Raw genomic sequence first — 26419 nt, forward strand, 5'->3', positions numbered from 1 at the left:
AAGATTTTAGTTCAATAAAAAATACCCTTAGATGATATACACACACATTTATATTCTAAAAAAAAGTCACATCTACCCACTTCAAAAAATTCAAGATAAATGGCAATTTAATTAGACTGGGCAAATCAAATTACAAGTTAAATCAGTGCTAAAACAGCTATCCTCCACTCACTACTAGCATCAAGGTCCCCTATTGAAAGTAGAGCTAAAATACAATACTGTAAGCCTGGAGCAAGAAGCCTGACATTTTAAGATACAGATTAAAGACGTGATTTCACAAAAATATATGCCTTACTTCTAAACCACAGAGGCCCCGAAAAAATCAATGGTACATTGTTTCTGTGGCGCCGCACTGAAGCTAGATTTTGGTATTTTTGTTTTTTTTATTTGGCTGTAAATATAAAATGAATTTATCACAAATATCAGGAATTACAGTACATAGTTAATTTGACGTTCATGTCCGTTGCATCAGTAAATGGCATGCCAATGCATTATCAGTAGATTAGCATTCTTAAACACCATAGGTGTGAAATATGATTATGTTTGGGAAAAAATAACTGGACAATGGACAAACAAGCCACCACATGATGATTCAACAAAACAGCTAATTACAGGAGATTTAAATTCAGGAAGGGTCCACACCAGCTTTCTCTACATGACTAATCTTAAATGCCTTCCTACACTGAGTCAATTAGCGATCTTATGCCTTGATAACACTGCAGGAAAACAACAACAACAACAACTTTCCAACTTATCATTCAAATCATCTCTAAAAGGTGGTCATAAATATTTTAAAACCCAAGCAAACTAATAAGACCTAGGCCCATTAAGGATAAGATCTTTTACAGCAAATTAAATAAAACAATTTATTGAAGTCTGTACTCAAGATAAACTAGATTTACTAGCTGACCTTTTATTCATTTAAAGAACAAAATTAGCTCTAATTGCATTAGAATGGAATCCACTAAATTTCTTTTAATGTGGCATCCATGCAAGTATTGCTGTAATTGTTTACTACTAAAATGGAAACGTTTTGATTATAATCTACTTTCCACTTGTTTTACTGTGCAGTTAAAGCACTTGCAAAAACCTAATGTGTAGCAGTCTTTCCTTCTGTTCTATTTATCCTTCAGTGACAGCTACATTTTAATTTCTACTACTCTGACTTTATACACTATACCTATTTAGGACACTATGAAGACCCATATTCTTGGGATTGACAACATATGCTTATGTAGGGAAAACATGAAATGCAGAGATCACTTTATATCTAGGACCAGCCAATATTAGCATTCACAGAAATATAAAGAATTAAAATTCACTGTCACAATTAACTCTGACTTGCACCTTGACTGTCAATCTCAGCAGAGACTAGGGACTGAAGAGGTAGAGAGAATGAGCTAACTTCTCACCCATACAGGTAGTGCCTCTAAATCAGGATTAAGGCACATGAGTGAAAGCTTGCACTGCTGCTGTCTTGCTGTACTTGTTCTGTGCATGGAGTTTCCATTCCAGCAGTTGACTCAGCAGCCATGCCAGAAGCTCTCTTTACATTAGAGCCTGGCCTCACCCCCTCACCCTCAGTGGGGACTAATATTGCGGTGCCTCCACTCAGGGCATGTCTACATGAACACTTACTGTGCGGCAAGCTGGTGTAAATCTATAGTTAGCTCCAGCTAACTACCCGTGTGGACACTGCTGTTGTGCACTAAATGTTCCCTAGTGCACATGTGCATCAGCAGGGTCCACATGGACAGTGAGCAACTCGCTGGAGTGCTGTAGATTTACACCCCAGCTTGCTATGCTGTAAACATTCGGGTAGACATGCACTCAGTATGTGAGCTCCGGGATGGGATTAAGATGGGACTGGTTTTAGTGTGCCACCTTCCACAGGCCTATACCTTCTGCACCTTCAGTCTCAGAATGAACATAGCATCTTACTGCTTCTTGCTGGGAACAAACAGTACCAGTGCTCCAGGATTTGTACTGGCTGCCCATTGGCCTCTGGACAGACTTTAAGATGTTGGTTAATGCCAAGGACTGCTCACCTGAGGGACCGCCTCTCTCCCTGCGACATACTGTCAAAGATGCGGTCAACAAAGGTGCTGAGGAGGCATTCCCTTGTTATAAAAGAAGGGGTGGTTGGCAGGGTATTCTCTGTGGGGCCTCCAAGACTATGGAACATGCTTCCCCTTGTTCCACAATAGCCCACATTTGGTGGTTGGGGTCTTTGGAGAAGGTGGAGAGTATTCTTCTGAGAACCTGAAAGGGATCGTTGGCTGGCTGGCTAGCCAAGTACCTGTGGAATGCTGCTGAGGTTTAATTTAATGGTGTGTACTATATGATTAATTACATTGAGGTGCACAGACCTCGAGTAGGCATCATTATTTAAAAAAAAAAATCTCAATAAAAACCAACATGTCCAGTGGCGTACTTCATACGCCTTATTTCTTTATGGCCCTATCTCTTTCTGAAATTACACCCCTTCAAGACAGTATTTTATATAAAACTCCCTTAAACACACACCAACTGTTAACTATTACAGTGCTAAACTGCATATATATCTCAGCAATATAAACTGTAAAAACCAAGACAGTGAGCAGCTAAAATAATTCAAGACCTCGTCTACTTATCACTCACCAGTTCCCCTTCTCAACCTGAAATAAGTCCCTTCCACAGTGTGGCTCATGGTGTCCCCTTCTAGTTGCTGGAGTACATAGAGGTTGATGTGCCTGCTACAGCCTTTGAGCTAACAGAGCAGAGTGTTTTAGCTCAGGCAGTAGAGACTTATGGCTTTAGATCCACAGGTCCAATCTCTGCTACTAGGTGACTGAACATAGAACTAAAAACATGGTCTGAATTAAGGTTAAATATTGTTGTTCAGCTGGAGGGAAGTGATATTATTTGTATTGGAGTAACTCCTAGAAGCCCCAATCATGGACTGGGGCTTCACTGTGTTAAAATGTGGAAGAATATATAACAAAAGACAGTCCCATGCCCCAAAGAGTTTACATGTGTACTGTGGAAGGGAGATTGATGACACTGAAAAGGGATAATAGTGAGTGGAACGCAGATGCAATGCTAAATTTTTTTTTACTTAAACTCTAGTGTGGTTTACATTGGTGGGACATGCAGTCTATAGCAACCTTGACTGATTAAACTTAGTATATGTATGAGGAAATTGCCCAGGCTTTTAAATACATTTGTACCAGCAATGATAGTTACTCACAAGGTTAGCTATCACTACTAATACTGTATGTACCCCATACAGGGTTGGGAAGGAATTTCCCCCCGATCAGATTGGCAGAGACCCTTGGGGCTTTTTGCCTTCCTGTGCAGCATGGGGAAAGGGTCACTTGCAATTTAAACTAATGTAAATGGTGAATTCTCTGTGACTTGAAGTCCTAATGATCTGAGGACTTCAGCAATTCAGCCAGAGGTTAGGGGTCTTTTAAAGGAGTGGGTGGGTGAGGTTCCGTAGCCTGCAATGTACAGGAGGTAAGACTAGATGATCATGATGGTCCCTTCTGATCTTAAAGTCTATGAGTCTAAAAGCATCCTCCTTGTATCTAGAAGGAAAGTGCATTGTTAGACGTCAAAGGGACATTCTGTCCAACTGTCCTCAGTCAAGTCATACTTAAGGGGACAGAGAATAATTTTGAAAATATAATGCCTGTCATAAAATGATATGAAACATGTGAACATTATGAAGGGCAAAAAGTCAGAAAAGATTCAGGAGCATTAAAAGCAGAGGGGAAATATATACTATTTTTAACTTTTTAGGTCCCATAGGAACTGAAACTATTTAATTCACAAAAATTCCCACAGCGACTTCATAACAATATAGCTCCCAGCTAACATAACCCCTGGTTCCAGCATTAGAAAAAGCTTTTGTCTAGGCTTTTCTGGTTGAGAGGAAAACACTGTCAGGCTTAACTCAGTCTTTCAAGACTGCAACAGGTAAGCTCCCAAGTTAAAATGAATCTTTCGGGGCTGGAGCAAATCTTTCAAGTTGGGTAGGCCCCTCGCTAAACAAGGCATCCAGACTGCAGGTCTCTGACTAACCCAAGCTTCCAGGATCCATCGATTCTTTCAAACTATGGCAAAGCTTTTTAGTTCCTTTCCCCCACGCCATTGAGTCAGCAATCATCTCGGAGATAGACCTCTCCATCACAATGCCATTTTGTAAATGGATGACAGGTAAGATGACACACTGAATACTGTGTTCAGTACTAGATACCCCATCTGAAATCAGATGTGTCAGAAAAGGTCAAGTAAAGGACAAAGAAAATGACAGGAGGCATGGAAAGACTGCCATACAATAGTAATAATAATAATTGATAATAATACAACTTAGCTCATACATCAAGAGAGATAAAAAAAGATTAGACTAGTTTGGCAATGATACAAAGAAGAAGCAACATGTCAGAGGTACATAAAATAACGAATGGTAGGGAGAAGATCTGTTGGACGCGAATATTTACCATATCTTAATGTAAGAAATCTGTGTAACTAAAAGGCAATACATTTTGAAAACTGATTAAAGGAAATACTTTCACACAATACATAGCTATGGAACTTGATGCCTCTTGTTTCCCCCCCTTTCCCCGCTTGTGTTCTACACCCACCTGTTGCATCTTGTCCTTATTTAGATCATATGCTTTTTGGGGCAAGGATTGTCTTATTTATTTATGTTTGTACAACACCCAACACAAAAGGACTATTGGGTCCTTTTGTATTACTGTACAAGTAATAATAATTAGTGAGCTAATGAACAAAACCAGGATTTAAAAAGGATTAGACACCTACATGAATAACCACTACCAACAGTTTATACTAGCTAAGATAAAAATGTATAAAGGGATGTCAACCATCATGTTTCAATGCACAAAGCTGCTAACTGCCTGGGGCTCTGAAATTTCTCCCTGAGGTATGGTATGGATTATGAAGATTTTCATTGGCTACCGTTGAAGATTGGACATTACTCTAAATTGACCAGTGATTTAAGATTATGTTCCTAGAAGAACATTAGTGGGGAATGCAGCAGGACAGATAATGGAGAAATTCAGAGGGCTTTCCTTGGAAATGCTGAGGTGTTCCGTTCAGAGGTTAAGAAATAAATTGGGTGAGATTTCTTTAATGGCAAGTATTTTGATTTATACTTTGTAATATCGGGAGAAGGTTTCACAGATGCACACCTTTATCAGCCAATATTTTTTAAAGTTTCCTTTATGAAAACAGGATTTATTAGAAGTTGTAAGCAATGAATCTCTGATAAGCATGCACCTCTTTCCACTCGATTTCTCTGTACTTACATCTTGTCTTGGCCAGCACCCACTCTCAGCGTCAGCCTGGGAATAACTGGTGATGGAGCTGGAACAACGGGTTCCACTTTTATCTGTTCAAGGGAATACATTCAATAATAAATACGCTACTTCTCTAAACAGAGATTTAACACTTCTTTACTAATTACACTGGAGATGAGTTAAATTGACAAAAGGAAGTTTAGATTATCACTCTTTGCCATACTACATGCCGCAGCATGTAAGGACACTTTGTTGGGAGATCCCTGCAATTTCTCATCACAAATCAGTTATGGACTGAAAAGTCAACTTGGAAGTTCCTTGTGTTTGTAAATGTATGTGCAGTATGTTAATTACTGCTTTAATATTCTTGTAGAGTTATGAAAAGATTAAGCTGGTCTCAACACAGTGAGGTTATGTCTGCATTGTGCTGCAGTATGGACTATAGGGGTGTGAATTGCAGAGCACACCAAAGTGTTGCAATCTAACTGGCTGTTGCTGGTGTGAACTGGAAGGTACCTTGTTTGCATTAATGCTTTTAAACTATACTATATTAATGCGAACTAGTTATCTTTCAGTTTGCACCAGCAGTGTCCACGAGGCAGTTACTGTAACACTTTGATGAGCACTGCAATTCATACCATAGCCCACACTATGATGCACTGTAGACAATCCCGGAGACTGATATGATATGACACATGTGAACTGTGGGTCAGACTCTAACATTGTACAAATATTCTAATTGTACTCAATAGGCACACCCAATTATTACGAATCCATCTTGGTATCTGGGCACACTTCACACAGTTTAGATTAAAGCAAATATTTCCCAAATACAGCAAGCAAACATACTGTGACCCCCTGCAGAATCAAAACGTTGAACACAGAGAAGGGAAAAAACCTAAGCCCCTTACCTGCAAACACTTAATTATATGGTTTCAACGGGATTAATGACATGTGCAAAGTTAAGCACATGCGTAAGTGTTTGCAACCTTGGGACCACAGTCAGGATGCTCTACAATATTGTGAAGAATGGGGCTGAGTTACTAAGGACTAGTGTCTGTTGTGCATCCTAAATTCCAAAACAATACCATTTAATGGTGCTCAGCGCCCCAGAGGATCAGCTTTTCAACTCAGTTTTTAGAGGAGGAGCTATAGCAACCCCTATATTTAGGCTGGCCAACACTTCCCACAATAAAATATTCTTGCGATTTTTCTTGAAGAGTTCTCACTTTAAATGCATGCTTAAATTCATCACTGTTCAACAAAGCACTTTAACATGAGCTTAAGCACTGTGTTGATTCGGGGCGTTGGAATCTAAATGAGAAAAGAACAGTTCACACAACAATTCACTGCACAACCAGCTGGACTGATTTAAAGAAAAAGCGATAATTCTTGAGGGAAGAAGCATGGTTTAAAGGAGGTGGTTTAAGGAGGGAAGAGGGGACTAACTGTCAACATGATAAGAGGGCAGTTTTGAAAAAGGCAAAGGCCAGAGTAGAAGGACTTGGAAGGGCAATTAGGTGTAATAATTATATATTTCCATATGTAGAGATGCAGAGATGCGTGACTGAGAAAGCTGCACTGTATATAAAAAGCTGCAACTTCCACCAAAACAAAACCAAATGAAAAAAACCCACTACTACAAACCCAACTAAAATCTGACTCTACATTTCATTTTTTTACACAGATAACCAAGCTGTACAATAGAACTCTCCATGGACTAGCTTCAGACTAGATGACCCTTGCGGTCCCTCCTAATCCTACAATTTTATGCTTCTACCTCAGACTTCTCTCTACTCCTTTGTTTATATATCACAGACTTCTCTCTACTCCTTTGTTTATATATCTCCTTTCTGCCATTCCTCACAAGTTGGTACAAGGCATTTTCTTCTCTGCAGTTCCTGCTGTGTGGAATGGCCTTGCTCTCTCTCTTTCTCTCTCTCTCCCCCTTGTGTCTCTCTTAATTGCTTTCTATCTGTCTCCGTTAAATGCAATTTGGTCCAGTGGGCAGGGAACTGGACTGGACTCAAGAGACTTGGGTACTGTTCCTGGTTCAGCCACAGATCTGCTGTGTGACCTTGTATAAATCATTGCAATTCCCCATGCCTATCATTTGTCTGTCTTGAATAGTTAGAGTGTAACCTATTTGGGGCAGGGACTGTCTGTGTGTGTGCACAGCACCCAGCACAAGAGGGTCCAAATCTTGGTTGGGGTCTCTGGGTGCTACTGTAACAAATAAATAAGGGCCAAATCACGGCCTGGATTGTGTGGCAGCACAATGGGGAATACAGAGCCCCTTATTCCTTTGTGCCAGCTACCAGCATCACAGGTAGCTGTGGGGGAGGGGAAGTAGACTCCACAGAGCTCCCCTCCATACCACATAGATCCGTCAGTGTGCAGGATCTATACACAATGCAGGTCACTCCCCCTGGAGCAGTGGGGAAACTAAATCACAATCTCCCTTTTGGGTTACCCCAGGGGCAGCATAACAATGCTCATGGCAGATCACATAGTCACAATCTAGTCCTAAATAATCATCATCATCATTCCCCCCTCTCCCTCTTAGGACTTGTGACTGAATGCCTTTACTCATTAAGCATGCCAAGTCTTCGTTCTACTTCTTTTTTTGTGTCCTATATGCAATATACGGTGGACTGCCCTGAATTTATCTGCTAACCATTTTGGCATACAGTTGCAGGAAATAGTTTTGATTTTTATGTATACATATAAATCAAAACTAAGGTATGAAATCACACTTACTTAACAAAAACTGGTTATAACAAAACATAAGTACTCTAAATTAGAAATGCTAATCCCTGCCATATATTGTCTAGTGCTAACACTATTTTTCTAAACACACTAACATTCACTAACTTCTTTATTACATTATCTAACACATTTGACATTTTAAAAAAATAATCAAGTTTATAATATGGAGAGACTTCCTACGAACACCACTCATCTTTCAGGTCATTCTTATTTCTTAAATTGACACGTCATGGAATGTTAGGTGTCCAGGCAGTAACTTGATCATTTGCACTTACAGCACAACTGCTGGTTAAGTAAGCCATTGTGTGATCCAAAAGCTAAATTAAGGAAACATGTGCTTTTAGGGGTTAAAATGAAAGAGCAGCATTCTGGAGTAATACTGGGAATTGGGGCCAGCAGAAGAGTATTTACAGTGGATTACTAAGCTTCCCAAATCACCAAAGAGGTAAAGTCCAGCAATATAAGACTCCTTTGTAGCTAACTAAAAATACATTGTCAGTGGATTTGTCCAGTTTTATGTATAAGCAATACTTCTTTCACCTGAACTAATACTAGTAGTCATATAAGCCCCTTATTGCCATGTGCTGCATTTTTTTTGCTAATCTTCAAGGATTTAGCTTCTTTGCCACATACCTCAGGGCACCAACAGATAAAGCTCTCACTCTCCATTTTTCCAGGACACCAGCAGTGCGGCCTTGCAAAAAATGAAAATCGCTCAAGAGATTTAAAGGGGAAATTTATTTTTAAAATCCTGACTTGCAGCAAAGAGGTGGATTTAAAAAAAGCTTATCTATCAAGAATCAGTTTAAATTTTAATTCTATCTAGGGAGTCTTTCATGCATTCTAGCTTTAAAGTTTATCTTTTGACAGGGACTTTTTGCCAAGGTAATGGGCAGCTTTGTCAATTTAATCTGACCAAGTTTTTATTACTGTTGAACTCCTTTCCTTAAAATATATACATTATATTTGAGACTATAACAAATCTTTAATAGTTCAGACTCCTTTGTGTATACATTCTATTGCTCTAAAGTAAATTAAGAACAGAAATAAGCAGAAAACATAAAAATAGTTATGTATTTATTAGGCCATGTAATGTGTGAAGAAAGGCCAACATCTTTTTTGTCTGCATTTTACTCGTCGTTAAAATCTTTGGGGCCAAAATGTCCCAGATTTACAGAGGAAGAGGTGTCATGCATACAGACTAAAGAAACCATGAAACGTATTCTATGTATGTTGCAGTGGCCCAATAGTCAGATAAATCAATATGGACAGGTAGAACAAAACCTTGACCATCATCAAGTCCTCCATAACGCAGGGGACTGGACTAGATGACCTCTCGAGGTCCCTTCCAGTCCTATGATTCTATAAGGGAAGTTAATTCTCCAGAATGTCTGGAATCTAAACTGAGAAGCTAGGTTTGCCAACTTTTGCAAGATTTATTGCTCAAACACTAGAAAGAAGACAACAGACTGTAATCTCTTGCAATGGTGGACTCCCAAGATCAGGCATTTATACTGGCCGTGTACTTGCCGCAAAGCTGGGCTGGATAGAAAGTGGCTTTAATGGAGTAGTTCCCTGCATTTCTATGATTCTATAGCCTTTCCTAAGGCAATAGGAGCTGTGGGTGCTCAACCACTTTGAAAATCAGGCCCTAGTGACTAAAGTAAAACACTCAAAATGAGGCCACTTTTGAATATTTAGGCCATAATGACTATGTTTTGAAAAAAAAATATTACCGTACTTGATCAGTGGTGTCCCTAGCCTCTGTTTGTCAGAGGGTGGAGATGGATGGCAGGAGAGAGATCACTTGATCATTACCTGTTAGGTTCACTCCCTCTGGGGCACCTGGCATTTGCCACTGTCGGCAGACAGGATACTGGGCTGAATAGACCTTTGGTCTGATCCAGTATGGCAATTCTTATGTTCTTCTGCTCTAATGGGGGAAACACGTTTGATGTCTTGCTAACAGAGAAACTTGTGGCCATACTGTACAATTGAGAAGATAGGAGGAAGGAACCTGAGGCTTATTTAGAAATATTTTTTGCCTTCAGAAGAACAACTAGAGCTTGGATAGGTAAGTAATGACTAAATCCACAATTCAAGCTAATACTGCTTATCATTATACCTTATATCTACCAATTTTTCCAGTAAGCTGTGGAATTCTACTAACTCCAAAAAACAGTTAAATTTTATAAAACTGAATTTAGAGCTCACGAGAAAGCTGTTGTATTGATGGCCCTACAATCAGAAGTCTATTCATCTATGGAACAAATGTGCAGCAATGACTATTGTAAGCTTCTTTACACAGTGCTGTAAATCTGTCTAAATTCTGACCTAGAGGAGTCACCTTTATCAGTAAAGGCCAGTTGGTCAATGTTGGAACCCTGGTAACTCAGGTCAGATGTAAACTGGCCTCAGACAATCCCAAGCTTCAGTTTTGAAAAACTGAATTCAAACAAACATTTGGCAAATTTAAAACTACAGTGGCTCTGTCCAGTACTGTTGGACAAACCCAGAAACGTACATCATACCCACTTGTAACTTGGGTGACTTGTCATAAAATAAAGCCAAGTTATCTATTAGCATTTTTCCATTGAATTTTCCTGGAAAACAAAATGTTGTGATGAGAAAGTGTGGGAGCAAATGTAAATAATTTTTCTAACATGTAACATGCTGTTAATATCTAAACAGCTTACTTTGTCATGTTTGTGTTTTTCTTTTTCTCTGTCTTTCTTTTCTTTCTCCTTTCTCTCCTTTTCCTTCTCCTTCTTTTCCTTTTCTTTGTCCTTCTCCCTTTCCTTCTTTTTCTTCTTCTCTTTTTTGTCTTTCTTCTTCTCTTTAGGTTTTTCTTTTTCCTCAAACAGTTTTTCGGGAAGTATTGTGGACAAGGAAGTCAACATGGTAGGAAGTCTCATGGCGGTATGGGTGCTAAACAAAGGCAAAGGCATTTCTTTGGGAGGCAACACAAGAGGTGCCGAGGGACCCTTTATCTTATCTTCCTTACCTTTATCTTTAATTTTCTCTTTGTCTTTCTTATCTTTATCTTTCTTTCCTTTTTCTTTATCTTTCTTCTTATCTTTATGCTTCTCTCTCTCTTTTTTGGTATTGCCATCTTTCAACTTCATTTTTGTATCGACATCATCAAAGTCCTTCATTTTGAACTTATAGGGATCGAGGTCATCATCTTTGAGTAGGTCTTTCCATTGAAACTTTGCTTCCTTGGTTCCTGTGTCTTTATCCTTCTCCTTGTTTTTATCCTTATCTTTGCTTTTCTCTTTATTTTTCTCTTTGTCTTTTTGTTTTTCTTTCTTTTTCATTTTTGTCTTCAGCTCTTTTTTCAGCTTCTTTTTCACTTCTACTGATGAAGTCAGCTTGGTTTTCTCCTCATAGACTTTGAGCAGAGGTTCCGGTGTTGGTGGTGAAGCAGAAGGAGAGGAGAAATAAGGAAAGTTTGGAGGCGGATTAGAAGGTGACCCCATCTTTGCTTTTCGAATGACCTCATCAATTGAGTCATCCATTGTCCATGAAATGTCTGAGCTTGAAGTCCCACCTGAGGGTGGCAGTGGGATGGCTCCTACCTTATTTAGACTGTTAGCAGAAATAGAAGCTTTAGGAGTTGGAGTCTCTGAAACAGAAAGTCTTTTAGGGCTGGTAAAAATTTCCCCCTCTGATTCTGAACCAGAGGAAAACTCAAACGGATCAGGTTCTCGTTCTGCACATGCACGGGCAATCACAGCATCAATTGAATCATCAATGGTCTTGTCCATCACTGCCACTTTCTTAGATGGATTTTCACTATTTTGTTTCCCAGGCTCAGGTGGTGTTTGCCCTTGTTTTACTTGGATGTTCTCTTTTCCCATCTTTTCACTTAATGCAGCCAATGGGGTCCTACTTGGGGTTTCAGGCTTGACTGCCACTTGGGAAACGTGAGCTGGAACCTTTGGACTTTTAGGACTTTTTGGACTTTTGGCACGACCTGGTGATTTTTTCTCTTTGGATCCAGTTTTTGGTGAACGTATGGGACTTCCAATAACTACTGGCACTGGAGTAGCTTTAGGCAGTTTAGTCTTCTGTCCTGGAGAACCAGTTTTGGCCTTTGTTTTAGGTGCAAATGGTTTTGATTCTAATGTTTTAGGAGCTGGCATCTGTGATTTTGCAATGGGAGCCAACATTGGTGGTTCTGGTGAAGGAGGGGGTAAATCTGTACTATCTTGAACATGAACTGGAGAAAGCATTGGTGGCACCTTTTGAGTGTTTATTGAACTGAGAGGTTCACGTGGTTCCAATGCTCCTTCAATGGTGTCCCCTTTAGTGATAGCTAGTTTTGGTCGTTTCATAGCAGGCATTTCCTCAGCTTCAGGACTTTCTAAGGGTCTCTTGCTCAAGAAGTTTTCATCATTAACTGCCTCATCCTCTTCCATCTCTCCTTCCTCTTCCAAGGGAACCTGCATGGCTTCTGCTGATGTACCTCCATCAGTGGGTACCTGTTCCTCTTCCTCCTCTGTTATAAGAAATAAAAAAAAGTTACTGGGATACTTTAAAAATATGTTAAAATATGTTATACAGGAACAAATAAATGATTGGAAATGAATAAGCATCAAAACAGTATTCAAACTGTATTTGGCTCAATGATATCATCATTTGCTAGCTGTTCCGTGACCTACATGAAGCAAGCGGAGCAATTACATTTAGTGACTGGTAGACATCTGTCTGCAACACAAAATCCATCCTCACAACTGATACAAACTGGAACCTTTGTTGGAAGTCTCAAACCAAGGATCAAATGGGCTTGAAGGTATGTCTCACCCATAGAGAAAGACCCTCCAGAACAGGTTTGAGGCACGTTGACAGGGCAGTGAAGGGAATTTCCACTGCTGCTGTATTTTGCTTCACCTGTTCTATGAATAGGACTTGGTCAATTTGTCAGGACTTTGGACATTTAGTGAGTGCTAAAAGCTCATCCAAAAATATAGCTGCCACTTCACCCACAAGTGAAATGATACTGGTATCACTGAATGATATTGCATCCAAATATTTTGTATACCATAAGAAGAAAGTTTTCAATCACATATTAGTTTTTCTCACCCTCTCGGAATCTCACTATAACCCATTGGAGTTGCTTGGGTTACAAACACACACAAGCACCTGGCTGATTCATTTAAAAAAAAAAAAAAGGGGGGGGGGGAGTGGAATAGTAACAAGGTTTTCTATTATAATAAAACAAATCACAAAGTGTACAGCCAATTAAATAAAATCCAGTACATTTTAAATGTATCCCTTATTTGTATGCCCACAGATTTTTGATGGTCAGTTAACTTATAGGAATAATATATGATTTTCTTTCATGCTTTTCAATAAACTATTTGTATACTTGTTCACCATGCATATAGCTCCCGACATGAGACCTTTTGTCCACTTAAACATACTTTCTCCATGTTTTTCTTGCAACAGCACAGCCTAATGATTAAAACAGAGGACTAAGTTCTACCCATAATATTTGTTGTCTGCCAAGAAGGGTTTGTGTACATGGGGAAATTTTACCAGCATAACTATAGTGATGTGATCATACTGCTACCAGTACAATACCCCATGTGGACACTCTTAAATAAGTAAATTTTCCCCATGTACACAAGCACTACTTCACTTAACCTCCATGCCTCAGTTTACCTAGCTGCAAAAATGGTACATTTATCTTTTCTCACATGGTGAGGTTTATATTATTTTTGGAAGGTGTTTTAAGACTTTTGGATGTAGGACACAGTACAAATTGTTTATTATAGTGAAGTATAAAAAAATCTGCCTTTTTTAAATGAGCAGGTTGTCTTTTTAATAAATATTTAAAAACTGAAATAAAATGCTGGAGTTGTTTAAAGCCATTTAATAAGATGCTCTTTTAAAAAAAATCCTTTTGGAAGAGTTTATTTTCAGGTTTTCTGAGCTGATGTTTCTTTACTGCAATGTGTCAATACCCTGATTTAGGAGAGTTGAGTCAAGAGTCCTGGGCTAAAGCTTGAATCTTGCCAGCATCACAAATTAAGTAAAATAAGCTGGCAATTCTGGCTTTTGCCAGGGCCCAGAGGATTTACAGCAGCCAGCCCAGAGTGGAAACTTTGCTTGACTATAAAGCCTTCCATGAAAAACAGAAAGTGTCAGGGAGTTAGGTTTGCTTGGCTGGGCATTCACATCCTATTTTTTAAATATTAGAGGGGGAAACTGACAGATCACTGTTGACTGAGTCTGCACTGGCTACAAATAGATCTAAATGATGGTTTATGTTTCAGGATCATCAAATCAGTTTCAATCTCTGTCTGCTTTGCTGTATGAATAAGCTCTGCCCTTATGTTCCAAACTGGCATGAGATGAAGGAGGAATAAATATTAGATGATTATACAGCATCGATGGCAACCACGCTGTTGGGTGCTGTGTCTATTTCCTCCCAGGCCCATTATGCATGGGTCCCCATCAGCAGTTTATTTTTGTTTTAAATACCCTAAGTAAAAAGAAAACAAGATGAAGTTCAACAGCAACATTGCACTTTAAAGTCAAAACTATCTACTTATCAAGGTTACAAGAGTGAAAACACAACACAGCCAAATCCAAAATGATACGAGAGGCAAGGAATGTTACCATTCTCCTTTTAGGGTTGACACAAAATGTTTTATATGGATAAAATTAGGTATGTGGAAGTATATTTTGCATTAATTGAAAACAAGAAAAAAAGCTGCAGCAACCAACATTGCTCATAGGTTGAAAAGGGTTTTGAAAGATATTTATATTTACTAGGAAAACCAATCATTCCCGTGCCAAAGATTTCCACTCAGTATCCCAATTAAACAGCTGATATAGCATGCCCTAACAGAGAATGGTGGAATATTTGACACTGACAGAACTTCTTTCATCCCAGACACCTCTCACATTATATCCATACAGCAACATGGAACTATAACAGCTTCTGAAATTAAGGGGAATAGCCAACGCTGCATAGGGTTCTGCATAACAGTTTAGGGAATGGAGGCAGGAATTTTGTACAATTACAAAGAGCAAACCCCTACTCCTACAAGACACAAAGTCCACATGCAGCCAAAGAAGCTTCCATTTTTGAAATTCTGTTTGGAAAGCCAATAAATGGAACTCAGATGGAGATGAAGGTCTGAGATAACCTACCCATCTTAGGGTCTTTTATTAGCATCTATCAGAGCAGTACCTAAACTTTTCCAATCTGTTTACATATTCAATCTGAGTCCTTCAGTCCATCACAGCAGATATCTGGGGTCTAGTTCCAGCTCCACCACATACTTTCTACATGACCTTGGGTGACTCACTTAACCCCTTGGAACTTTAGTTGCCTTATCTGTAAAATAGGGTGATGATATTTTATCGCCACTGGGATTTGAGTGAGGTCTCAGTAAATGCGGGTTGGGAAGTGCAGAGACTATTAAAGCTCAGTTTGTAAAAGCGAGACTAGAACTGAGTGCCTCTTGGCTCCTATTCTCATGCACATTGTTGTAAACCATGAAGCCATGGTAAGAGAACAACCCACCATCCTTTTTATAAGAAATGTGACTGCCTGGAAAATTGTATGGGCAAGTTCAGAACAATTCAGGGGACTATGGAGGTTCATAAGCATTTAACTAATGACTCGGGCTGGTTGGGAATTTTTCTGACAAAACATTTCTCATTGGAAAATACTGGTTTGTTGGAACAATGTTTTTATGGAAATGGCCAGTTTCAACAAAACTTGTCAGGAAGGTTTCTCAGGTACAGTATGGAATTTCTGGTTAGAACCAAATAGAGAGACAGCAATCCCCACCCTACAACAGCCAACAGACAAATGTTTATGGCAGTCGCCTGGGATGTGAGAGGTCCAGATTCAAGTCCCTGCTCTGCTTGATTTGGAGTACAGATTTGAACCTGGGTCTTCCACATCAATGCCTTAGCTACTGAACTATTGGCTATTCTGGGATGGGTCAGTCTCTCTTTTTGTGAACATTTTCAAAAGCTCTCAAGTTTTTATTCTATGATGGAACAAACATATGTCAAAACCTCAAATTTTATTTTGTAAAATGGAAGTGTGGTTTTACGGCCAGCCCTACTACTGACACACACAGTGCTCTTTGGACCTGCTCAGGTGGCAATTTGGAAACACCCATATTTCAGTCAAATGAAACCCAAATTTCACTTGGAACAAGGCCATGTACTGATCCTCCATGAGGGCTATTTTCCTGCCAGTGGGCAGCTTTCATACCTGAGCCATTTTAGCTGTGGTCTGGGTGGAAAAAAAGGCACGATTTTTTAATAGAGAAAGTCTGATCTCTCAACTGTCCTCTCAGTCAGAAACTATCAGACCATTTTCGTTCAAACAAATGCACACTGGGGCAAAGACCAAGTATGGAAAAATGTCACTCTGAAAAGGTAATTTGCTTGACAATATTATGAGTATTTGAAAATGTGGGGGGATGGATTATAATGCAACTATTTTTCACCCTTAGCTATATCAGTCACTACCAGGCACCATTCAGTGTGCAATCCATTGTAAACTGAACTGCTTTTAACTCTCTTTTGCTGTGATCTCCCTCTATCTACAACCACCTTATGAATGCTACTGCTCCTGAGTCAGCATCTACAGGTCAAATGGATATCACCTCAGCCATCTGCCCTAATAACTCTCTCCTGCAATGAAAGGAGACTAGAGCTGTTTGGGAGGTTTTTCAAGATTACAGATATTTTTGTAAGTCAAGAGAGTGCTGAATCAATATTAATACATGCATTACTAAGGCTATACTGAGAAATTGTTTATTATACTAGCTGTTCACCTCTATAGTATCTTGGTTCAAATGTAGCTCAGTACTCTCAGTCTGACAGTGAATGTGAATTTCTCCACCACCCATGTCAAACAATCAGACAGCAGTCAGCCCACTACTCTTGTGAAGTCCACTATTAAAGGACAGCAATTCTGAATGTAGTGTATTAGAAGAGAGATGAGGGAAGCTTGTACACTGCCTGATCCTACCTAATGTGGACAGTCTCTCAGATTCGTGAAAGGAAGGATGGATTATCTTTAGGTTAAGGAACAAGCATGGGAGCCAGGGGATCTGAGGTCTATTTTGGCTCTGCCACAGAACTGCTCTCTGACCTTGAGCAAGTCACCATCTTTATGTACCTTGGTTTCCCCATTTGTAAAATAAGGATAATTTCACCTACCTCCCAGTCACGTTGTAAGGCTTAGCATAAATGTAGTATTTGAGATCCTTGGATAGAAAGTACTAGAGAAGTGTCAGTACAAGCAGTAAGAAAGCGTCAACATTTTTAAATGATGGTCTACTTTGCTGAATGTTGGAATTTTTTATTTAAGCTGAACAGTTTTAAATCAGCAAAAGATTAAAGCTGCTGAACTTTATTTAACAAACGCATTTAAAGAGGCTCAACGTTTCTTCCTTTGTGCACCATGTTTCTGTACAGCAACATGGACTGCTAGGGTATGTCTACAGAGCAGCTGGGGGGAATGCTTCCCAGCGCGGGTACACAGACATGCATTAGCTCAGCTCAAGCTAAAAATAACAGCATGGCAGGAGCAGCCAGGGTGGTGGCTTGGGGTAGTTGCCCAAGTACAAACCCTCCTGACCCCCTCTGGCAGCTAGCTTGTGCTGCTGCAGCCACACTGGTATTTTCAGCACTTAGCTTGAGCAGAGCTAGCATGTGTCTCCCTCCCTCCCAGCTGCTGTGTTGACATACTCTTAAAGGCCAAGTGGTTTCTGAATACATATCTTGTTAATTTGGCTGTGGCTCAGCAGTAGGACAGCAGCTCTCAGCACTTCTATGATGAGTTTCCAAGTTCATGGTGACATTAGGACTATTTGTCCTTAAAGTTGACACAAAGGCACAGTAGCACAGAAACTGTCTTGATTTCTGAGACAGGGCTAGTGGTAGGGCTAGTTGCACTACTCTTTCAGCAACTCCTAGCTGCCTAATACAGAGAAGGCTGAGTTTTATTCTTTCAGGTGATGGTAAGATGAAAAGGTGGCAGGCAGCTATCAAATGGGGAGGCAGGAGATTGAGGGGAGAATGCACTAAACTCTGGAATTAAGAGGGATGCAACAGCCTACATTCATACTTCAAGTAGGGAAAATAATGACATGCATATACAATTACCATACTTTTGGACATAACCGGCTATTATACTTAGGATCTCCAGAGCTCAGAGCACAAGCTCACAAGCTGAAGGCAGGAGAGTCTAGCGGACATACTACTGGACTGGGACACAAGACTCTGTTCAGCTCCTGGCTCAGTTACATACTTACTATGTGACAGTGGGTAAGTCACGTAACCTGTCTCAGTTCCCATTTATCAAATGGAGAATCAAACATCATTCAATTATTGTGAGATGCTCATATACTGTGGTGATAAAAGTCAAATATGTACCTATGTAGAACAAAGGTCCCTCAGCTGAGAGCTGTGGCAGAATCATATCCTCTGATATTGGCACAGAGGTGGACAGACAATACACACTGAACAGAACATACCAACAATGCTTTTACTATTATGAACAAAAACAAACGGATACAATGTTACTGTTAAGATATTGAATGCAAAAAGGCCAGGCAGTTAGTTTCCATATAAACTAACACTGCTTATTTGCATGAATTTTGTCTTATTATATTTAGTGACAGCTTTAACCTCCGAAATACACCATACCAGACCCAGTAAGATAAATTATTAAAATATGTTAAAGAGATCAGATAGTTTCTATGAGATCGGTAAGTGCTTGTCTTTTTTATATTTAAAATCTTACCCACAACATTTTAGCAGAGTTTGCACTCTTTTCTTTCCTAAAAGAGTGCAAAGATACTAAATAAAGGCACATTTATTTAACATGCTGGACTGTTCACTGCAGGTACTTCCCACTGTGTAGTGCACTGGGGGAGCACCCAAGTGTTGAGATTGCAAATGTCAGAGTCTGGCAATAAGGCTGGCAGACTTGTTGAGCCCTTTCTGTTCCTTCCTTCAACGGGCTACATAGGAGGACCAGCTGGCTGTGTGCAGAGAGAGTCTCAAGGCTGAAGAAACATTCAGCTCTATTCAGAGTTACATTTTGATTAGCACGGTAGACAGCAGACTCTACATGTCTGGTATGCTATTTTCACTTGTACATTTCTTAATTTTAAGTGAATGTGGTATTCATGAACGGAGGTAATTTAGCAGACCTGAAACAGAAATACTCACTCTCTATTTCCTAATCATTTTCCTCTAACCTGACAAAGCACACATTCCTCACTGAGGACCAGCTCCAGGTCAAGATTTAAATTTTATATTCTGAACCAATTTCAAGCTAGCCAAGAGCAAGAAAGAAACTGGCAATTTTTCCTAACATGTGAAAAATGTTTTTTCATGCCCTGACTCAATAATGGCTGAACAATTTTCTTCAAACTCAAAAACACACACACTCACCTATTGCCCAAGATAAAGCATGAGATTAAGCCAAAAGATAATTTTGGGGAAAAGTTTTAAGCTATTGAAGACAAGGACTTAGAATGAATCATAACTATAACATCCCAGCCACTATATTATCTAAATCAAAGTACTAGACATTTGTTAAAAGTTGAATGTTGTTTTCTTATGGCACAATAGCTTTTCTCTCTCTAACTTGTAATAACTATGGCATTTCCCTAGAAAATGTGCTTGTACTCACTAAAAGAAATTGATAGAAGAGTAGCAAAATAATATCCTGACTTCCTAAAAGCATATTAAATCTAAACCTCCCTCACCAAGATTCTTACTGTGAAATATGAATTTAAAATGATGCCATGTTTACTCCTGTGAATTTAGTACATTTCACTACTTATCAAAAGTACCAAGTGACCAGAATTAGAGACCGAAGCCAACAATTTATCTACAAAATAGATACAGTGTTGGTAGACTTCCCTCACACCACACCACTAGTGTTCCTCAATCTGTCATTCTCGGGACCACCTTTGGGGGCAGGGAAGAAGGGAAGTTTGTTTTCTTTGAGACTTGAGGTTTGTGTTGAGCCTGCCAATAAGTTCCCTCCATCTGTGATAACAGTCCTTATAATGTAGACATCTGTCCACTGGATTGAAACCACACATATATATACTGAAATCAAGATTTTTCAAGAGTGGCTAGTGATTCTGGGTGCCTAACTTAAACACCTTAAAGGGACCTGATTTTCAGAAAGCAGGTGCTCAACACTTTCTGTAAATCAGCCCTTGTTTAAGGTGTATCAGTTAAATAACCAAAAAATTGGGGCATCCAAAATCAATAGTCATATTTGAAAATCTTGGCCCAAATGTTTAGATGCTAACTTTCTGTCACTAGTATTAATCTGGGCTGGACTGGAAGCTGTTCAACAGAGCTGACAGGCTTCACGTTCCTTTGTCAATCCTCTACCTGTAGCACTCAAGATGTCAAAGTACTTCCAGGTGGAGCCCCTTCTGTCACAGTGGTGAAACATCCATTGGTCTTCAAACATTGATGCTAACTGTAGCCCACTCCATGACTTATGAATTTCCAGACCCATTAAGATAAAAAATAACATCACTTTTCACCCTGCATGCCTTCTTTGTGTTCTCTGTCAGTTCTCTGTAAGTTTCTTTGGTATAAACGGAAGGAATAGATTTTTGTTGGTAAATGTCAATTTCACTGTACAGACAAACCAATTCCATCAATAATAAATGAAATGTACAAATAGGCAAAGTAAGAAAAATGCTGCTTGAGAATTTATTGGAATTCCATTCAAGGATATTTACACTGTATATTTTGACATATGAAGTTGACTATTTATGTTTTAACCGTTATAAAGATGTAACTTTTTGCATGTCAACGTCTACTGTCATTAAATAATTATTTTCTGACCCCTCTCATAATTTCTTGCAACTGTGAACATTTAAATTGACAAAAGTTGAAAAAAATACTTAAAACACTGATATATGTTGAAATTATTGTAAAAAATTGAATCTGCCAAGCCTAGGAATAAAGTCAAGCACAATCAAATTTGTGGAGACCAAAGCAGGAGGAGTAGCAGCAAATACACAGTAAGCCAGAAATAAATTGAAATGGCTAAGAGTTTAGAGCATTGGGAGCTTTCAGCTGTAAGTATAATATGTGCACGTAGTTTTTTTGAATGCCCACTAGTGGTGGTTCTAATTACAATATTTCACACAACAGGAAATGTTTGTCAGACTACATTACCCAGACTTCTTAAATGACACACCCAATTTCCTGGTAAGGAGTGAAAAACAAAGTATGGCAGATTGTTATCAGTGAAGTTCACAATCTCTATCTAACCTTACAAAATAAACATCCTACATTTGTGCAATATACTGCAGGCAAAAATATGAGAATCTGTACTAAAAAATAAAATGGTCCCAGAGAGGAAAGAATTTACTTTTACTTTGCCCCCATAACATAGGCCTTATATACACATATTATATATATATATATATATATATATATATATAATATATTATGAGTCCCATAGCTGCTATGGATTGGAAGAGAAAGGACCCATAAAAAGATGTCTATCTTAAGAAGTGACCCACAGAATAAAAAGCTTGGGAACAGTCTCCCTATAGACAACACAATATTGTACTAGGGTCTTTATTGTTGGTTTTTTTGGTCTGTTTGGCATCATTCCAAATAATTTTTGATAACGTTTCTTCCCTGCGATATCCAAGCTACAGTGTACTCTGAAAGTCCCCTTGTTCGGAGGCAATTACTAAAATACACAGCATTGGAGCCAAAGGCCTCAGTGACAAATTACAAATACAAACAGATTTTGCACGCTTTTTGTAATAGCTTAATTCCCTCACTTCATTGTCCTACCTATGCTCCAATAGAAAGACACTCTGCACACAACTCAGTACAGTACATGCACATGGGTGTACATTTTCTTTCTTTAAAAGAACATATTTGACTGTTTTAAAATGAAATTATTAGCAAAGACAAGCTAATTAGGCAATGACAATTCAGACAGTACAACCAATCAATAACAGAGTACATTAGCAGGACCGACAGAGGTGTGAAGCTGATGTGTTATAAATCGCTATATACTGACCTGTAAAAATGCAGTGTTTCCTTAACATTCTGCACAATAAAAAACTAAAATGCTATATAAGCAAGCCAACCTGAAATGACACCTAGTATTATAAATGGCCTAATCTATATGTTAATACTGTTGTATCACATAACTGCAGCAAGACTAAGATAACAATATGACTTTGGGGTTTCTATGGCTACATCCTGGGCTAACGTGCCTGAAAGGCCTTGCTGCTGACACCACACAAGCTTTCTGAGTGCTTCTCTTTGGTTATTTATGATATGATTTATGATAACGACAACATCTCCTATTTTCTCCCCTCGTCAGATACAATAAATTGCCATCGTTAATCACCGCTCTTGGTTAAGCTATGATTACAATAGTATAATAGGGCCTAGCTATGGTAATATTGTGTATTAAGGTGTTTTTTTTTCCCTTTATAGAAATATGCACTAGTAGATCTCTTTAGACAATGTCAATATCTAGAGTATTTTAATAATCTTCCTGTAAGTATTTCTGGAAGAGAATTCTATTACATCTAAGATTCTGTACTGTTCCTCTTGCAAAGATCAAATTTATGATCTAAAGACTTGAAATCCACAGAGTTTCTATTTGTATCTTACAATTCTCAAAAGTAATACCAGGGTTTTATATGTATTTTTCTTGACAAAGTGAAGCAGATGGTCAACCTTTTCACCTACATTTCTAATCTTATCGGATAAACTTTTAAAATGAGGAATAAGTATCACAGATCTTACTAAAAACAAACACTGAATTCATATACGCCTTTTAAAAGAGCTTTATACATAAATTCCCTTACATAGCTCTATGCCATTACAGCTGAAAATACAATATTTTATGTCAGACTCTTATTACTATCCAGTATTAAGGATATCCATTCATTAACATTATAATATTTCATATGTAAACTACTTATTCTTGCTAGCCCAGAATCAAACTAGCTATTTACTACACTATTCTAGCAGTAGGTAAGCTAGCCAAATAATTCTTATCTGACATTCTTGAATTTCCTAGGTTTCATTCACAAATGAGTTCCTAACCTTCCTGTAGGCATTCAGGTACTCTGAATATTGAAGAGACAAACTATTATTGAATATCGGAGTAGAGCTAAGAAGCCCCAGTCAGGATCAGGGCTCGATTGTGTTAGACACTATACAAATGCATGCAAAGTCTGTCCTGAAGAGTTTACAACCTGTTAAGACAAACAGAGGGTAGGAAAGATGATATAGTCCGAGGCATGCGCTTATTATATTAATGAACATATTTGCACGTGTTTTCTTTATTTTGCTATTACAAATATTTGAAGTAAGAGTCAGCTATGCCCAATCTGTCCTTCAACCTAGCCATCATTATTTAGCTGATTTCCTATAGGTGCTGTGGCAGACGTGGGTCTTAAGGAGAGATATGAAGAAGGAGACGCTGGCAGCATTATCATGATTATAAGAACAGCCATACCGCGTCAGATCAATAGTCCATCTAGCCCAGTATCCTGTCTCTGACAGTGGCCAGTGCCAGAAGCTTCAGAGGAAATGAACAGACAGGATAATTTATTGAGTGATCCATCCCACTGTCCAGTCCCAGCTTCTGGCAGTTGGAGGTTAAGGGACACCCAGACCATGCGGTTGTGTCCCCAACCACCTTGGCTAACAGCCATTGATGAACCTGTCCTCCATGAACTTATCTAATTGTTTTTTGAACCAGTTATACTTTTTGCCTCACAACATCCCATGGCAATGAGTTCTACATGTTGACTGTGTGTTGTGTGAAGAAATATTTCCTTTTGCTTATTTTGCCTGTGTTTCAAAATGCTGTTGTCAGCTCCACTGGCAAAGTGCTACAAGAGCATGGGGTGATCATGCTGAGTAATAATTCTACGGGCAGTTTCTTGCTTGAGTCAGTAGCAAAATACAGCATATTCTGAGATGAACTATCCCAGCCCTTTTAATCTCTCCTCATGTGGAAGCTGTTCCATACCTGTAACCATTTTTGTCGCCCTTCTCTACACCTTTTCCAATTAGAATACTTTTTTTTGAAGAGGCAACTAGAACTACACACAGTATTAAAGGTGTGGGCATATCATGGATTTATATAGTGGAATTATGATATTTTCTGTTTCATTATCTATCCCTTTCCTAATGGTTCCTAACTCTGTTAGCTTTTTCGACTGCCCTTGCACACTGCACAGATGTTTTCAGAGAACTATCCACAATAATTCCAACATCTCTTCCATACTAGTAACAGTTAATTTAGACCCCATTACTTTGCATGTATAGCTGGGATTATGTTTTCCAATGTGCATTATTTTGCACTTATGAACACTGAATTTCACCTGCCATTTTGTCACCAGTCACTCAGTTTAATGCGATTCCTTCGTAACTCTTCATAGTCAGCTTTGCACTTAACAATCTTAAGTAATTTTGCATTGTTTGCAAATTTTGCCACCCCACCATTCACCCCTTTTTCCAGATCAGTTATGAACAGCACAGATCAGTTCAAAAAGGTGTTCCACATTTTAGGGGGAGCATGGAAGATATCGGAGTCTGAAACCACTGACCTATTTCTACACTGTTATTAATAGCTAACTTCAAAGTTCAGATACCATGGTGAAAGGTGTGGTATGAGAACCTAGATCTAGAGATAGCATATTAGGAAGCACACCTCTACCAGATGCTCTTGGAAATTGGTAATGAAGGACAAGATATTTACACTTGCATAAGGCTTCCTCCCACTAAGGTTAATATTCAAGTACCTTGAGTTTACTTATCGAAGCACAGGCTTAGATAATGCAGTTTCTGAACACTGAATCAGAAGAAGGTATTTAAACCTCAGTTAGATAATTAAAGCAACAGTTAGACCTGCACTTCACTCACCCTGAGAGATTATAAATAAAACATTGCAATACACTGAACAGTTTCTTTTCAACCTAGACCTTAATGTATTGTAAAAAGTCAAGCATATCAACTCTTCAGTGAGATGGAAAGAAGTGTCCTTATCACCGTCAAAGATTTTGGCTTGGGTTCAACAATTCTCACTTTCAAGTTAATCATCTATATGTCCTTCTCCCTACTGTTTGTTACCCTCACTTGCTGTGTCACATGGAAAACTAGAAGGAAGTTGTTTGGGGGCAAGGACAACATCTATATTTGTTCTTTAAAGCACTTAGATCACTTTTGGGCACTGGAAGAAACAAGGAAGTCCACATGCCGAGAGACATTGCCAGTCCTCCAGGATTGTCCTGGACTCTCCAGGAATTAAAGATTAATTTTTAATTAAAGATTATATCATGTGAGGAAACCTCCAGGAATACGTCCAACCAAAATTGGCAACACTATTCTCCATCAGACAATCAAATGAAACAATGAATAACGTAGTAGTGTCCAAATAGATCTCAAGCACACTTCATAAAGCCTAGCAAGTCAGACAGGGGAGACTATTTTTAATATAGGAATTGAATGAGACACAAAAATTAAGGACTTGATCCTCAGCTAGTGAAAACTGGCAAAGCTCCATTGACTGTATGGACTGAGACAAGTGAAGCTTCAGTACCTTTTCAGATTGCCACAGTTGGAAACAAGTCATGGCAATTTCAAAAACTGTTGCCATTGACCAGAAATTCTCATTTCATTCTCCCTTATAAAGCAAGCAAACAAGTCACTATTTTCCCCAGAGGGAAAGCAGTCTATTATCTAAACCATATCCAGCAGGGTTTATTGTGTACTCCAGCTGTTGGCAATAGGTACACTGAGTAATTTCTTTAAAGACATCAGCAGCCCATCGACAACACTTAGGGATTTTTTGTGTGCCATCCAAGTCAATGTCCTTAATCAGCCAAGTGCCAACACAGAATGATACATGCAACTCCAGTTTGTGACTACAATTCAATAGCCACCATACCTTTTGTGTATACATGTAGATGATATACACCACAGAAGTCAGTATTCTGAACCAAAAGTGATGTGTTCCTACTATGAATAGGAAAACTCTTTCATCCATTGGGATGTATCCGAAGATGCAATATGTGCCCATGAACAAAAGCAATCTTTTTGATCTGGCATAGAAGGAAATAACTGGTGATAAAGGTTTAATAAAGCTTGACAAAATTAAACTGGTCTGTTTTCGGATGGGAATTTCCTTCTCAGCACTTTCAAATGGGGCTTGGCTGACTAAGCGGGAGAAAAACTTCAATAAAGGAAAGGGTTTATTTCAGAAGGGTTTTCTTAAAGCTACAAATCCTACTAGCACTTCTCTCCCTGTCTTTTGGTCTGCCCTC

At 38.9% G+C, this 26419-nt stretch overlaps 1 protein-coding gene across 1 annotated transcript in view; it reads right to left on the reverse strand.

The window, feature by feature from the left end:
- Positions 1-26419, reverse strand: part of TAF3 (TATA-box binding protein associated factor 3) — a 138138-nt gene that overhangs the window by 17836 nt on the left and 93883 nt on the right. Inside the window, exons 3-4 of the mRNA XM_037889337.2 lie at positions 10772-12576; positions 5316-5398 (exon numbers count right to left, since the gene is read on the reverse strand). Of these exons, the coding sequence (XP_037745265.1) occupies positions 5316-5398; positions 10772-12576 (1888 nt within the window). The remainder of the gene's footprint in view (positions 1-5315; positions 5399-10771; positions 12577-26419) is intronic.

This window comes from Chelonia mydas, chromosome 1 (assembly GCF_015237465.2).
Source record: "Chelonia mydas isolate rCheMyd1 chromosome 1, rCheMyd1.pri.v2, whole genome shotgun sequence".
In the NCBI taxonomy this organism is placed as follows: Eukaryota; Metazoa; Chordata; order Testudines; family Cheloniidae; genus Chelonia; species Chelonia mydas.